Below are 12,314 nucleotides of genomic sequence, written 5' to 3' on the forward strand. Positions count from 1 at the left end.
AACTGCTCCCAGGACAAATCTGATCTTATAGAAGGCACCAAAAGTCCTTAGCCACTGATCCTGCCTAGCTCTCAACCAGTTTTTCTTCATTCCTTGGCTGATACAACCCTGTGCTCGATGAGGCCCAGGCAGAGTATTCCCTCCCAGTGTGTGCCTGCCTGATCTGGGCCACCTGCATAGGTCCAGCCCAGCATTCAGTAAGCACTGGCTCAGAGGAGCTTCCCTTCCTCACCCAAGACAGTGAATGCTTTCACCACAGGACTTCTTTAGAAGTCAAAAAGGTCCTTTAAAGCCTGCCAGTCTCTTCCTCTGGTGGGCCAAGACAGAAGGGGCATGTATAAGTCAAAGTCAAAAACTTCTGCCTGCCCTTCCCCCTGACCTTTGACACTGTTATTGCCACATCTGTATGCTGTTTTTTTTTTTTTTCTCTCGATCTTAATGAGTTCCTGTGAATTACCTAACTTTCCTCCCAGCTGTCTGAACATCAGCAATACTACTTATTCAGCAATTCATTCTCTCAGATCACAAAGGTAGGAGCAGTGGCTAATTCTTGGGAAATGAAAAAGTGGTTTCTCAGACCCTGTTCCAGAAAGCAGGCTGAGGTTCCTCGAGCTAGTCAAAGAGTATCTGAGGCAAAATATGGGACCTGGTGAACCTTCACCTATTCACAGGCAAAAGCAAGGGCCAGAAGAGTATACTTCTGCAAACACACTTTTATTTCTTTGTCTCTGTTATTGTCTGCTAAGACAGATAGTTTTTGTCTGTAGTTGACATCAAAAGAGAAAGAAGTAATTATTTTCTCAGGGATAAGATACTCAATCAGTAAAAGAACTTGAGTTTGATCCCTAGAACCCATATTTAAAGAAAAGCTTGGAGTGGCAGCAGACACCTGTGATCCTGGAGTTGGGGAGAATCCTTGAAGTTTATTGGCCACCGGCCTAGCCTAATCAGTAAGTGCTAGGTCCTAGTGAAAGGTTCTTTCTCAAGAAAGCAAGGTGACTAATTTCTGAAGAATGACAACCAAAGCTGACCTCTGGCCTCCACACCATTATTCCTACTTGCACATGCCTACACTCCCATGAGGCCTAATCTTGATGTCAACTTGACAAACCTGGGGCAAAGCAACCTCAATTAAGGAATTGCTTCCATCAGATTGTGGGCATCTTCTTGATTGCTAATTGATATAGGAGGGACCACTGTGGTTGGTACCATCCCTAGGTATAAGAAAGGTAATTGAGAGCAAGGCAGTAAGCAGCATCCTCCGTGATCTCTGCCTCACTTTCTGCTCTAGTCCATCTTCTCTTGATGATGGACTGTAAGATGAAATACACCCTTTGCTCCCCAAGTTGCTTTTTGTCTGGTGTTTATCATAGCATTAGAAAATAAACTAGAATACCCACCCATGTGGAACACACAGCTTTGGCTTTTTCTTCAGCTGTATACCTCTATCCACACAAGCCACACCCTCTGTCCCACTCTTGGATCACTAGGGAAGGAGTGAAGTGGTATGCAATTCAGGGGCCTGTAGCACACTGGCTCCTTGCTGTTCTGCCACCCAATGTCTTCAGAACGGAAGACACAGAGGTTTATGGGGTAGGAAGTAGACTGCCCCATTTCAAGGCCACTCAGAAGGTGGGTGACTTTGGGCAAAATGCCCCTCTTCCCCCACTGCAGATTTCCCATGAGCAGACTTGGAATGAAGATGGCTTCCTAGCACTGTTGTGAGGCCTTAGAACAGTGAGGCCTCACAACAGTGAATCGCTGTTCCTCTCTAGCCCTGGCCCTGCCATCTCTGCAAGCCATGAGCCCTCAGGCAGATCTTTTCTGGGTCAGAGTATAAAATTTAACCTTCTGTCACATCCCACAGTTGAACCCAAGCAGCCTCCTGTTGGGTTTTGGGGATCACACTTGGGTCCCTGTGCTTGTATGTCAAGCACTTTGCTGACTGCATTGTCTCAGGAGTAGAAAAGAGGCTATGATTGAGTTTCCTTCTGAGTTCACAGTTAGGAAAAGGATTTAATTATTTTGAGCTCCCAAGGGCCAACAGCAGTCAGGGACAGCAGCTTCCCTTTGTCATATATGTCACCTGTGTTAGGAAGGTAGATACATTTTGGGCAGGTGGACAGATGAATGCTTAAACACTTAAGGAGGTAGATGATATCTGTCTTTCATGTTTTTTTGTTTTGTTTTTCAAGACAAGAGTCTTACTTGGTAGTTCTGGCAGGCCTGCAACTCAGTCCCACCTGCCTCTGCTGGGACTAAACGTATGTACCACCATGTTTTGTTTTCTATTGTGGGCACACACACACACACATACACACACATACACACACACACATATACATACACACACATACACACACACACACACACACACACACACACACACACACACTTAAACATACATTAAAATTTCTTTACTCTAGCTATTTCTAAGTGCATAGTTCAGCAATGTTAAGCATCCCTAAGGCTATGCAACAAGTATAAGGTGAAGCAGGAGGCTGGATCAGGACCCAGGCCTCTGGAGTCAGGGCTTCATTCTGTGTGCACACAAAGGTGTAGCAGAGCCACTGCTATGCCACAATGCTGGCATAGTTCTGTCTGTTCTGCCCTGTCAGAGAGGCTTACTTCCCAAACATTTCCAGGCAGAGCCAAGATCAAATTCGAGGAATATAGGGTTTCAGTCTCTTCCCATACCACTTGCATGGGTTCAGAGAGTGTCTGTTGCATCTGAAACACTGTCCAATGCAGAAAGCTCCAAGGCACACAGTCATCTGGGAGGTCTGAGGTAGGTTATGCCCTTGAGCAATGAAGCAACTTTCAATTCTTGAGAACTCAGCTTCTCCCTCCTCTCCCTCTTAGGAAAGGCATAGGCCTGGGGGCTGCTTTGCTGGGTGGCTGTGCCCTGTGTCTTCAACAAGGCAGAGCTCTATAAAGAGTAACTGCTCCTGTGTCTGCTTAGAGAGATACATGTGGAGAGCCTTGTAGACAGGCTCTGCTTTGATAAAGCAGCTCCTTCAAGGGCTCCCACTCTTAAGCCTCTGAAGCTTTCTTTTTATGGCTGCCCTAGTACCTTGAAGCAAGCAAACCAGGCTCTTCCAGGGAACTATTAAGTGTTCTGGGCCAGGCAACTGATAAGGCTGTGCTGTTTGCCTTGATGACACCTGGACAGCAGCCCTCCCCAGATCCTCAGAATTTATTTGTGTGCAAGTGTATGTTCTTGTGTGCAAGCAGGGACTCCTGGCTGATATCTTGGTGGATGTCACCCCCACCCTTGACTTTTGTGTGTGTTTGTATGCTACGTACATGCATATGGAGTCAAGAGTAGGGCACTTCATGCCATTGCCTCTCACTCTGTTTTATTACTCTGGGACAGGGTCTCACACTAAACTAGAAATTCATGTTTTTTACTAGGTTAAGAAGCTCATGGGATTCACTTGTCTCTATCCCATAATGCTGGGGTTATAATACACACAGACATGCCTGGCTTTTTACGTGGGTGCTGGGGATTTGAACTCAGGGCCTCATGCTTGCAGAGCAAATGCTCTCACCCACTGAATATCTCACTAGCTCCTAAGCTGACCTCTTGAAGGGTGATCTCTTGGAGATGAGTGTCAGAGCCCAGCTGCTGCTGCTGGTTTGCTAAGGTCAATTCTAGTGTTTTTCTGCCTTTTCTCATTGAAGGATGAGAGCATCATTGTGCAAGTGAGCCTGCTGCTAGCCTGGTCTGAAAGTGGTCTGGTGAGAGCATTTTTCTGAACAGTGTCTTATCACAAAGACTTGGGTCTGTGTAATGATGGGGTACAGATTATGGGGATGGGTACACTCTGTCTAGACCATGGCCCTCCTATGAAGCTCTCTAAAAACTATTACACTGAGACTGGTAGCAAAACCATGTGAGATGGTGCATCACCACCAAAGGCAGCCTTGAAGTGACTGAAGCAAATAGGATTTAGAGACAAACTCAGTCTACTTCCTGTGAGCTGTTAGCTGTGAGTCTAGATCTTGGTTTCCACTCTGTGGAGGGAGTAGATGGGGATGCAGCTTTGAGAGCTGTCTGGAGGAGAGAATTACATGTATAACATGTCTGGTACACTCATTTTTCCCCAACACACCCATACTTCTAGAAATAGACAGGATTTCTGCAATCCTTTTTTAATGTTTGAGGAGTCTGTGTAGTTCAGGCTGGCATCAACCTCTCAATCCTCACGCCTAAACTTCTAGTGTGCTGGGATTACAGGTGTGGGCTTGTCTTGGACCAGGGAGGCCTCAGGTGGTTGTAATTAGGCCTTGATTTTGAAAAGTAGGACAGAGTGGTTGATTTCAGATATGTCACACTCAGGGATTAAAAGAAACTTGGTTCAGCATCTGAGGTGCTCAGTCAGACTTGTGCCCTTAGGCAGGTCACTGCCACACATGCAGAGGGGAACAGAACTATTGGGAATAGCAGAGGAAAATAATTTATAAAGTGCTCAGCAGCTCAACCAAATTTGCTTTCTAAAAAGTAACAATAAAAACATGGTAGGAATTAAATTTCTGGAGCTCACTGGTGCAGGCCAGTCTGAGCAGGGCTGAAGGCCTCCTTCCTGTCTGAATCTAGGGAGCTGGAAGCAGACAGCTGGCTGTTTTATAATCAGAAACAAGGAAGAAACAGTCCCAAACACTGCTTTCTGGGAACCCTCAGCAAGAGGACATTAGCATCTCATATATTGTTCCAAGAGTGGGGTCAGGGCTGATGGCCACATATTAAACACTCTGGATCTCAGTGCCTGGCTCCCAGCATAGGCACTCCTAGCCCGGCACCTTACATTCCTCCTGGGTTACTCAGCTGCCAATGGTGCCCTGGAATGGCAGGCTCTTCCAGGGAACTATTAAGTGTTCTGGGCCAGGCAACTGATAAGGCTGTGCTGTTTGCCTTGATGACACCTGGACAGCAGCCCTCCCCAGATCCTCAGAATTTATTTGTGTGCAAGTGTATGTTCTTGTGTGCATGCCTGTGGAGGCCAGAGAACAATTTTGAGTGTTGTTCCTTAGGCACCATCTGTCCTGTTTTCTGTGATAGGATCTCTCACTGGCTTCAATCTTATCAAATAAACTAGAGTAACCAGGCAGTGAGCCTCAAAAATCTGCCTGTTCTACCCCACAGCATTGCCCTCAGCTTCTCACTGCTTATGCAGCTATCACTTTACCAACTGAGCTATCTCAGCAATCCCGTCTCTGCAATTTTAATGTCTGTGCCAAGGCAGACAACTCCTCAAGCTGGCAGGAAGCTGGGGCAGGAAGAGAGGAAAGCAGAGGATGGTCCTAACAGCACCAAGTCTGACTCTGCTGGTACCCAAACAATGACCAACTGGTGCAAAGCCAGAATTGAACAGAACAAAAAAGGCTAGCCCACAGCAGGCTTGATCGATGGTAAGTCAACACATACCCATGCCCTGGGTTCTTCTTCTGCCTGAACTGTGCCCTTGAGCATTGCCTAGAGAAACAGGTTCCTTCGAGTCCCTTCCATTCCAATGAAGGGCCATAGTGCAAATGGAAAATAAACAATTTCAGCTAAAGGTTGAAGAGACTGAGAAAATGGTTTGGCAGCTCTCAAAACATTAAATAATCATTTGGCCACTGCTAACTAGGCTTATGCTTTGAAACTAAAACCTACACATAAAGGTCCCTAGTTATAACAACCAAAAAGTCTATTTAGTGGGGGGAATGAATTAGCAAAATGTGGTATATCCATGCAAGGAACACAGTCATAAGAAGAAAGTTCTGCCAGGAAGAGCTTCTGCTCTGGGATCTTCACCAGGCATTTATGGAAACACTGGTCCAAGGGTAGGCTGTGCACATCCTTCTGGCCATGGAAAATTCTGGAAGTAGCTGCTGTGAGGACTTGGGGCACTCCTCAAGCAGCTGTTGCCCCCATGCTGGCTACCATTAACATTCCCTCCCTGATCAGGTGACCCAATCTCTGCTCTAGGAAGCTGACTACTGGGTGGCAAAAGCCATCAATACAGAACAGATACTTCAATATAGACACAGAATTTGTAACTTCATAGTCAAATGGACAAAGTAACATTTGAGAGAAGCTAGTTGCTAACTTCTAGCCTGGCTTATATTCCATCTTACTGCTTATCCCAAGAAAGTGTGAAGCATACTTCCAACAAATGTAATCAAATTCAGAGTCTGAAGAAGAGTCACACTGGCCTGTGCCTCACTTGGGACACAGACAGAAAGGAAAGTGTCCCAATGGTCCCTGAGAGTTGCCCATGCACAGTTAGAGTTGGTTTCTACCCTTTGAATTGGCAAGAATCCCCTTAGTCAACAGCCTGCGGTATCATTTTGGAAGGTAGCAGCCTGAGGCCCCAGAAGGTAGCTGTGAATACTGCAGAATGCAGGTCAATGGCTATCCCTTCACCTGGCTCTCCTGAGTCTGGCTCTGCAAAGCTGAGAAAGGCAGTTGGGGAGGTGGGAGCATGTTCTGTAACACCCAGCCACCCTAAACTATCACCAAGGTAACCCTGCGTGGAAGACACATGCCAGTCTAGCAACACAAGTTAGATGGTGGTGCTGATGATGGTCTGGGTCCTGGTCCTCTTATGTTCCCTGGGCAGACTAAGCCCCCAGATACCTGAGGCACGGATATCCTTGTCTTCTTGGTGTTCTGACAAAGACAACTTTGGATGGGACCTATTCAAAGGCTGATAGGAGCAAGTGCAACCTTACATTTCATTTGACAAATACCAAATGAAGCCACTGCCAGGCACTGAAGTGGTGACCAGAACAGTTCCACACAGTGACATTCTCCACAGAGAAAAGAAAACACATCCAGGCGTGCTCGAGAACTGCGCGCACCCCCCATCCCCCACGTCAGCTAGGTAAGGAACTGAATCCTGTGGAGAAAATAAACCAGGGCAATGTGGTGGGGGAAGGGTGTGGCCCTGGCCAGTAGAGTGATCTTGGAGGATGCAGCCCATGCATTGAGCTTGGGCTATCCCTGGGAGGCAGGTACCCAGGACCTGGATAAAGCAGCCAGTGTAAAGGCCATGATGCAGGGCAGGACCCCATGGCATAGCAGTGGTTCCTCAGGTGTGCTCTGGAGACTGCAAACAGTAAGCTACCCTTTCCCTTTGTATTGTTCTCTCTAAGGTGACCAAGGAGTTTCCAGAGGTCATGGGAAGGCTCCTCCATAAATGGACTGATAAAGAAGAACCCAGGCAGGTCTGACTGCTACTGTGGCAGGCATTAAGATTTAAAGTGTAAAGTCCAAACAGAGTTACCATTCACAGGTAGCTATGCTTTTGATGTTTTATATGTGATATATTATCAAGTAGTTATGAAAAGCATTTTTTTAGTATCAATTTTTACTGTTATGAACACAGTCAGTTATAATTTACAAGAACTCAAGCTGTCAACTCCTATGTTCAAAGCACATGAAGGGCTCTTAAGCCCACAGCCCTGAGGAGTACTGAAGGGAGGTGGAGGATTGATGAGAGGGCTGCTGCAGCAGCCCAAGTGAATGGAAGCTGGGGGAGGGGCACTTTGTTAAGGAGTCAGTCCATAGGTATATACATCCTCCTGACCAGTGAGATCAAAGGGAGAGGTGTAGATTTCTGGGAGTATCTAGTTGGTGGGAACTGGTCACACCGAGGAAGTTGCCCCTGATGTGATCTACTGGGAAGTCTGCAGGGGGCATCTTTTGGGGTAGAGCAAGCCCTGGGGTGCCATGGAGAAGAAATTAGGCAGATTCTTGAATGGCTTCTGGGGTGATAAGTGCTGGGAAGATAGTGGTGGGCTGCTATCCTTCCTCCTACATAACACTCCCCTTCTAACCCTCGGCGCACAGGGGTTTCTAAGCACCTTGTAAGCACTTCTCTGATAGCAAGTTATGCAGTGGGGCTTGGAGGAAGGGGATGTTAGGCCATAGGGGACATAAATGACAATGTCTTATCCCTGCCCAAGCTTCATGGCTCTTTTAGAGACACTTAAGGATTGGATGGTTTCCCTCATCAGCTTCCTTCATCTAGCCCTCACAGGTATGGCCTGGTCCTGGGACCAGCATCAGGACACAGCAATGTCCTGGGTGCCAACCAGCTAAGGCTAATGCCTGATGATCTCATAGCCCCTGACAGTGTTGGGGCGGGGGGGGGGGCAAGGAAGAGGGCTGCTATCTCCTGACATTGTGCTAACAAAGAGATGGTGAAGATGCTGAGGACCAGTATGCTCAGCCCTGGCCTACCAAACCCCACCTGGTTCTAAGGATTAGCCAGAAACAGGACTCAGGCTTTTCACCTTTATCAATAAGTTCTGTGATGGAAAGAAGTGTGATGCCCCACAGAAGGAATTTCCTACCAGGCCAGGGCATGTCAGTTGACATACACTCTGTCTTGGTGGTTTGTATTGAGGACTTTTAACAAGAAGAACCTGGATCTAGAAGGTACAACTATCTCACACCTCCTAGCTGAGGATGAAGACAAGTTGCCATGTATCTCACAGACTAAGCCAACCATTCAGAGAGAAAGCTGTCACAGGTGAAGGGCTTCATAGTGACTTTTTGTTGTTTTTGACCTTAGGGCTGTATCTACCAGGATTTAAAACCTTTCCCTCCCACAGGGTGTGGTGGAATATCTATCAACATAAAATGGTTGTGGAGAATGCTTTGTTCCAGACATACATCAGAATATCAGGCAATAGTTAATTATTTGTGTTAACATATAGTGCTGATTTCAAATTAAATACCTAAAGTGGAGAATCACATGTAGAATCACATACATGGCATATACTTGCATGTGGCACATGCAAAGACATACATATAACATGCAAACTTTTCTGAAAGGACATGCAAAAAATTGTTCACATATTACTTCAGGAGCAACTTTCTTTTTATTTCTCCCTTGTTTATTCTTTCTTCCTTGTCCTTCCTTCCTTTCGTTCTTTCTTTTCCCTCAGTTTTTTTTTTAATTTAAATTAGAAACAAGCTTGTTTTACATGTCAGTTCCAGTTTCCTCCCCCTCCCCTCCTCCCCTGCCCCCGCCAACCCCCCATCCCATCCCCTTTAAGCTCCCCAAGGAGGGTTATGCCTTCCATGGGGGATCTTCAAAGTCTGTCATACCATTTGGAGCAGGGCCCAGGCCTCCTAATTGACTTCCATGTTCAGGGGGGTCTGGAACAGTCCTATGCTGGTTTCCCAGCTATCAGTTTGGGGTCCATGAGCTCCCTCTTGTTCAGGTCAGCTGTTTCTGTGGGTTTCTCCAGCCATCTATCTTTCTTTCTTTCTTTCTTTCTTTCTTTCTTTCTTTCTTTCTTTCTTTCTCCTCCTCCTCCTCCTCCTCCTCCTCCTCCTTCTCTTCTTCTTCTTCTTCTTCTTCTTCTTCTTCTTCTTCTTCTTCTTCTTCTTCTTCTTCTTCTTCTTCTTCTTCTTCTTCTTCTTTCTTCTTCTTCTTCTTCTTCTTCTTCTTTTTTTGAGATATGGTTTCTTTCTGTAGCCCTGGCTGTCCTGGAACTCACTTTGTAGACCAGGCTGGCCTCAAACTCAGAGATCCTTCTGCCTTTGCCTCTTTAGTGCTGGGATTAAAGGGGCCACCATGCCTGGCTCAACTTTACATTTTATCAGATCTTGTTGGATTTAAAAAGTTGTATAATTATGGTATACATGAAATAAGTAAAATCATGGATAAACATAGACTAAATCACAGGTGGACAAGGTCTTGGATTTGGGTTAGGCTGTCATGGCTTTTTGTTCCAACATCAACAATCACACTTTTGAGATTATTTAATACTTGCAATTCAAGTTTGAGCCCTGAATATGGAAGGGTTAAGAGTAGAGGAGAGTCTGTACAGTTTTCTATGTTTTATAATCAAGAGAAGAGATCCATTCATGCCCTGCCCCACCCTGCCTGTGGGATCTGCTAAATCTGGATGTACTTAGGCCCATACATCAGGAAGGAGAAGCTGCTCTTCTGAGGAAGCAGCTCTTGCAGAACTTTCCACTCAAGTTTCCCTTTTGGTGGGGGGAGGGGGGCTGGAGACAGTGCTGTTGGAAGTGGGAGGAGCTGCTCCCAGACGGAAGAAGCAGAAGGCCTGTGGGCATTGGGACTTCCTCACGTGTCTACCCTTGTCAGGGTACCAGGAACCACACACTATCCTAGTCATCTTACAAGAAGGAAGACATCTCTCCACAACTCTCATTACTAACCAGTCAAGTATTTCCAAGAAATTTCCAAGAAAGTTTTTAGTCTTGATTCTGAGAACTTTCTTCACATACCTAACAAATCTCTGGAAAACCAAACCCAAGTAACGGAAGAAAGAAGGGAAAGCCGAGGCCGCATTTTGGGTATGTGGCTCACTAGTGTTCTATGAAGTTGGGGCTTCCAGCAGCCTGGATTCTGAGAGGAAGACCTCCAGCAGGCCTATCAGGAAAGCACCCTGAGGGCCCTAGCAGGAGGGCAGGCTTACCTGGCACCTTGTCTACGGATGCAAACACAGAGCGCTGCACTGTGGGGTCACTGCTGCCTCGGCGGCACTGGTCATAGAAACGGAAAGGCAGGTGCTGGGAGGAGGAGTTGCTGAGACCAAATCCTAGGACTTCAGTTGTAGGCTGGATTGGGAGGTCCAGAAGGGCTATAATCAAACAGAACCATAGTTTGTTTGTAGCATGTGGAACAGGTGACAGGCAGTATGATATGACTTGGGCATCAGGCTAGAGTTATACCAGCCTTGACAGTGTGTCACTCGGGGGAATCCAAACAAGATAGCCTTGAGGTTGGAGACTGGCAGGATACCAGAGACCCTAAGGAAGTCAAAACACAACTAGAAGTAGGGACTTCAGCCAAGGTTCAGACCAAGAAGGCAAGGGTTCCAGGCCTGACTGGATAGAACAAATGCTGTGTCAATCTATACCTTGGAATCTGTATAAAAGATCCCAAAGGCTTGGTTTCTCATGTACTTTCAGATCCCAGAGCAAGTGAAGACAATTCTGCCCAAAAGTTTGTGCACAGGCATACATGGACAGATGAACAAACTATACAAATGGATAATCTCTCAGTATCTGCAGGACTCCTCCTTCCCAAAGATACCAAAATCTGTAGTTAGGTTCCTTATATAGAATAAAACTAAATCTGTACATGACCTACATATATCCTGTCCACTGTCAATCATCTCTAGATAACTTATATTTAATGTAACCCAAGTGCTATGGAAGGGGTTCTTGCCTATATTGTTTATGGAGTAATCACATTGAAAAAGTCTATATAGGTTCAATACAGATGCAGATTTTTTTCAAAGATTTTTTTTTGTGTGTCTATGTATATGTGTGGGTGTATATGCATTTGTGTGCATGTATATATGGAGGTCAGAGTCAATGCTGAGCATCTTCCTTGAATGCTATCCAACTTTAAAAAGTTTTTCCTATATCTATTGTGTGTATATGTGTGTTTGTTTGTGTGCATGTATATGTGCACACAGGTACCCCCATGTGTGGTATGGCACATGCGTGGAGGTCAGAGGACAACTTGTAAGAGTTAGTTCTCTTTGTCCAAGAAATAGGTTCTAGGGATTGACCTCAGGTCATTAGACTTGGTGGTAAGCACCTTCACTTCCCGAGTCACCTTGTAAGCCTTATTTTGACACACTCTAGTTGAGCTAAACTAGCTAGACATTAAGCCCTGGAGTTTCTCTGTCTCCATCTCCCAAGGGCTGGGATTATAGCTACATGCTGCCATACTTTGTTTTTACATAGATGCTAGGGAATGTAAACTCCAAACCTCATGGCTGTATTGCAAGTACTTTACTGACTGAGCCATTGCCCCAGCCCTATTTCAGATTATTCAATATTTGGGTGCTGGAATCTTGACTACAAATGCTCATGAAAATATTACCTGTATGAATACAGTAAAGCATATATATGTATGTATTTATGAGTTTACATGTCATAGCTGTCATCTTTCCTTAAACAACTCTCATGACATATTAGTTCAGCCAGCTTTTAAAAATCAATTTAAGAAATATCCAAGGTGTTTGTGCTAGCAGCCACTTTACAGTGCAACCCTCAATTTTTAAATGAGGCCTTCATGTCAGCTGTGAGAAACTGATTCACATTACAGGGGAAAAGTCTGGAAATAAATCTTGAAAGGAAGGGCTGAACGATTTAAGTCACTTTACACATTACAAATACTGCTGTAATGATTCTGCAGGCCAGGCTCCAGCTAACAGAAATAAGAAGGGGGAATGACTCGCACATATCACAGAGGCATGCATAGCACCCATAACTTTGATGTCCAGAAACAAAGTCCATCTAAAGATTATTCTTCCTTTGTCCTGACAGA

The 12,314-nt window shown here is 45.5% G+C and overlaps 1 protein-coding gene across 6 annotated transcripts in view; it reads right to left on the reverse strand.

Annotated features, from left to right (window-relative positions):
* Nucleotides 1-12,314, reverse strand: part of Clec16a (C-type lectin domain containing 16A) — a 214,373-nt gene that overhangs the window by 46,951 nt on the left and 155,108 nt on the right. For all 6 annotated transcript variants that reach the window (XM_027424795.1, XM_027424794.1, XM_027424793.1 and 3 more), the window contains one exon: nucleotides 10,447-10,611. In XM_027424795.1, coding sequence (XP_027280596.1) covers nucleotides 10,447-10,611 — 165 coding nt within the window. The remainder of the gene's footprint in view (nucleotides 1-10,446; nucleotides 10,612-12,314) is intronic.

This window comes from Cricetulus griseus, chromosome 7 (assembly GCF_003668045.3).
Source record: "Cricetulus griseus strain 17A/GY chromosome 7, alternate assembly CriGri-PICRH-1.0, whole genome shotgun sequence".
NCBI lineage: Eukaryota > Metazoa > Chordata > Mammalia > Rodentia > Cricetidae > Cricetulus > Cricetulus griseus.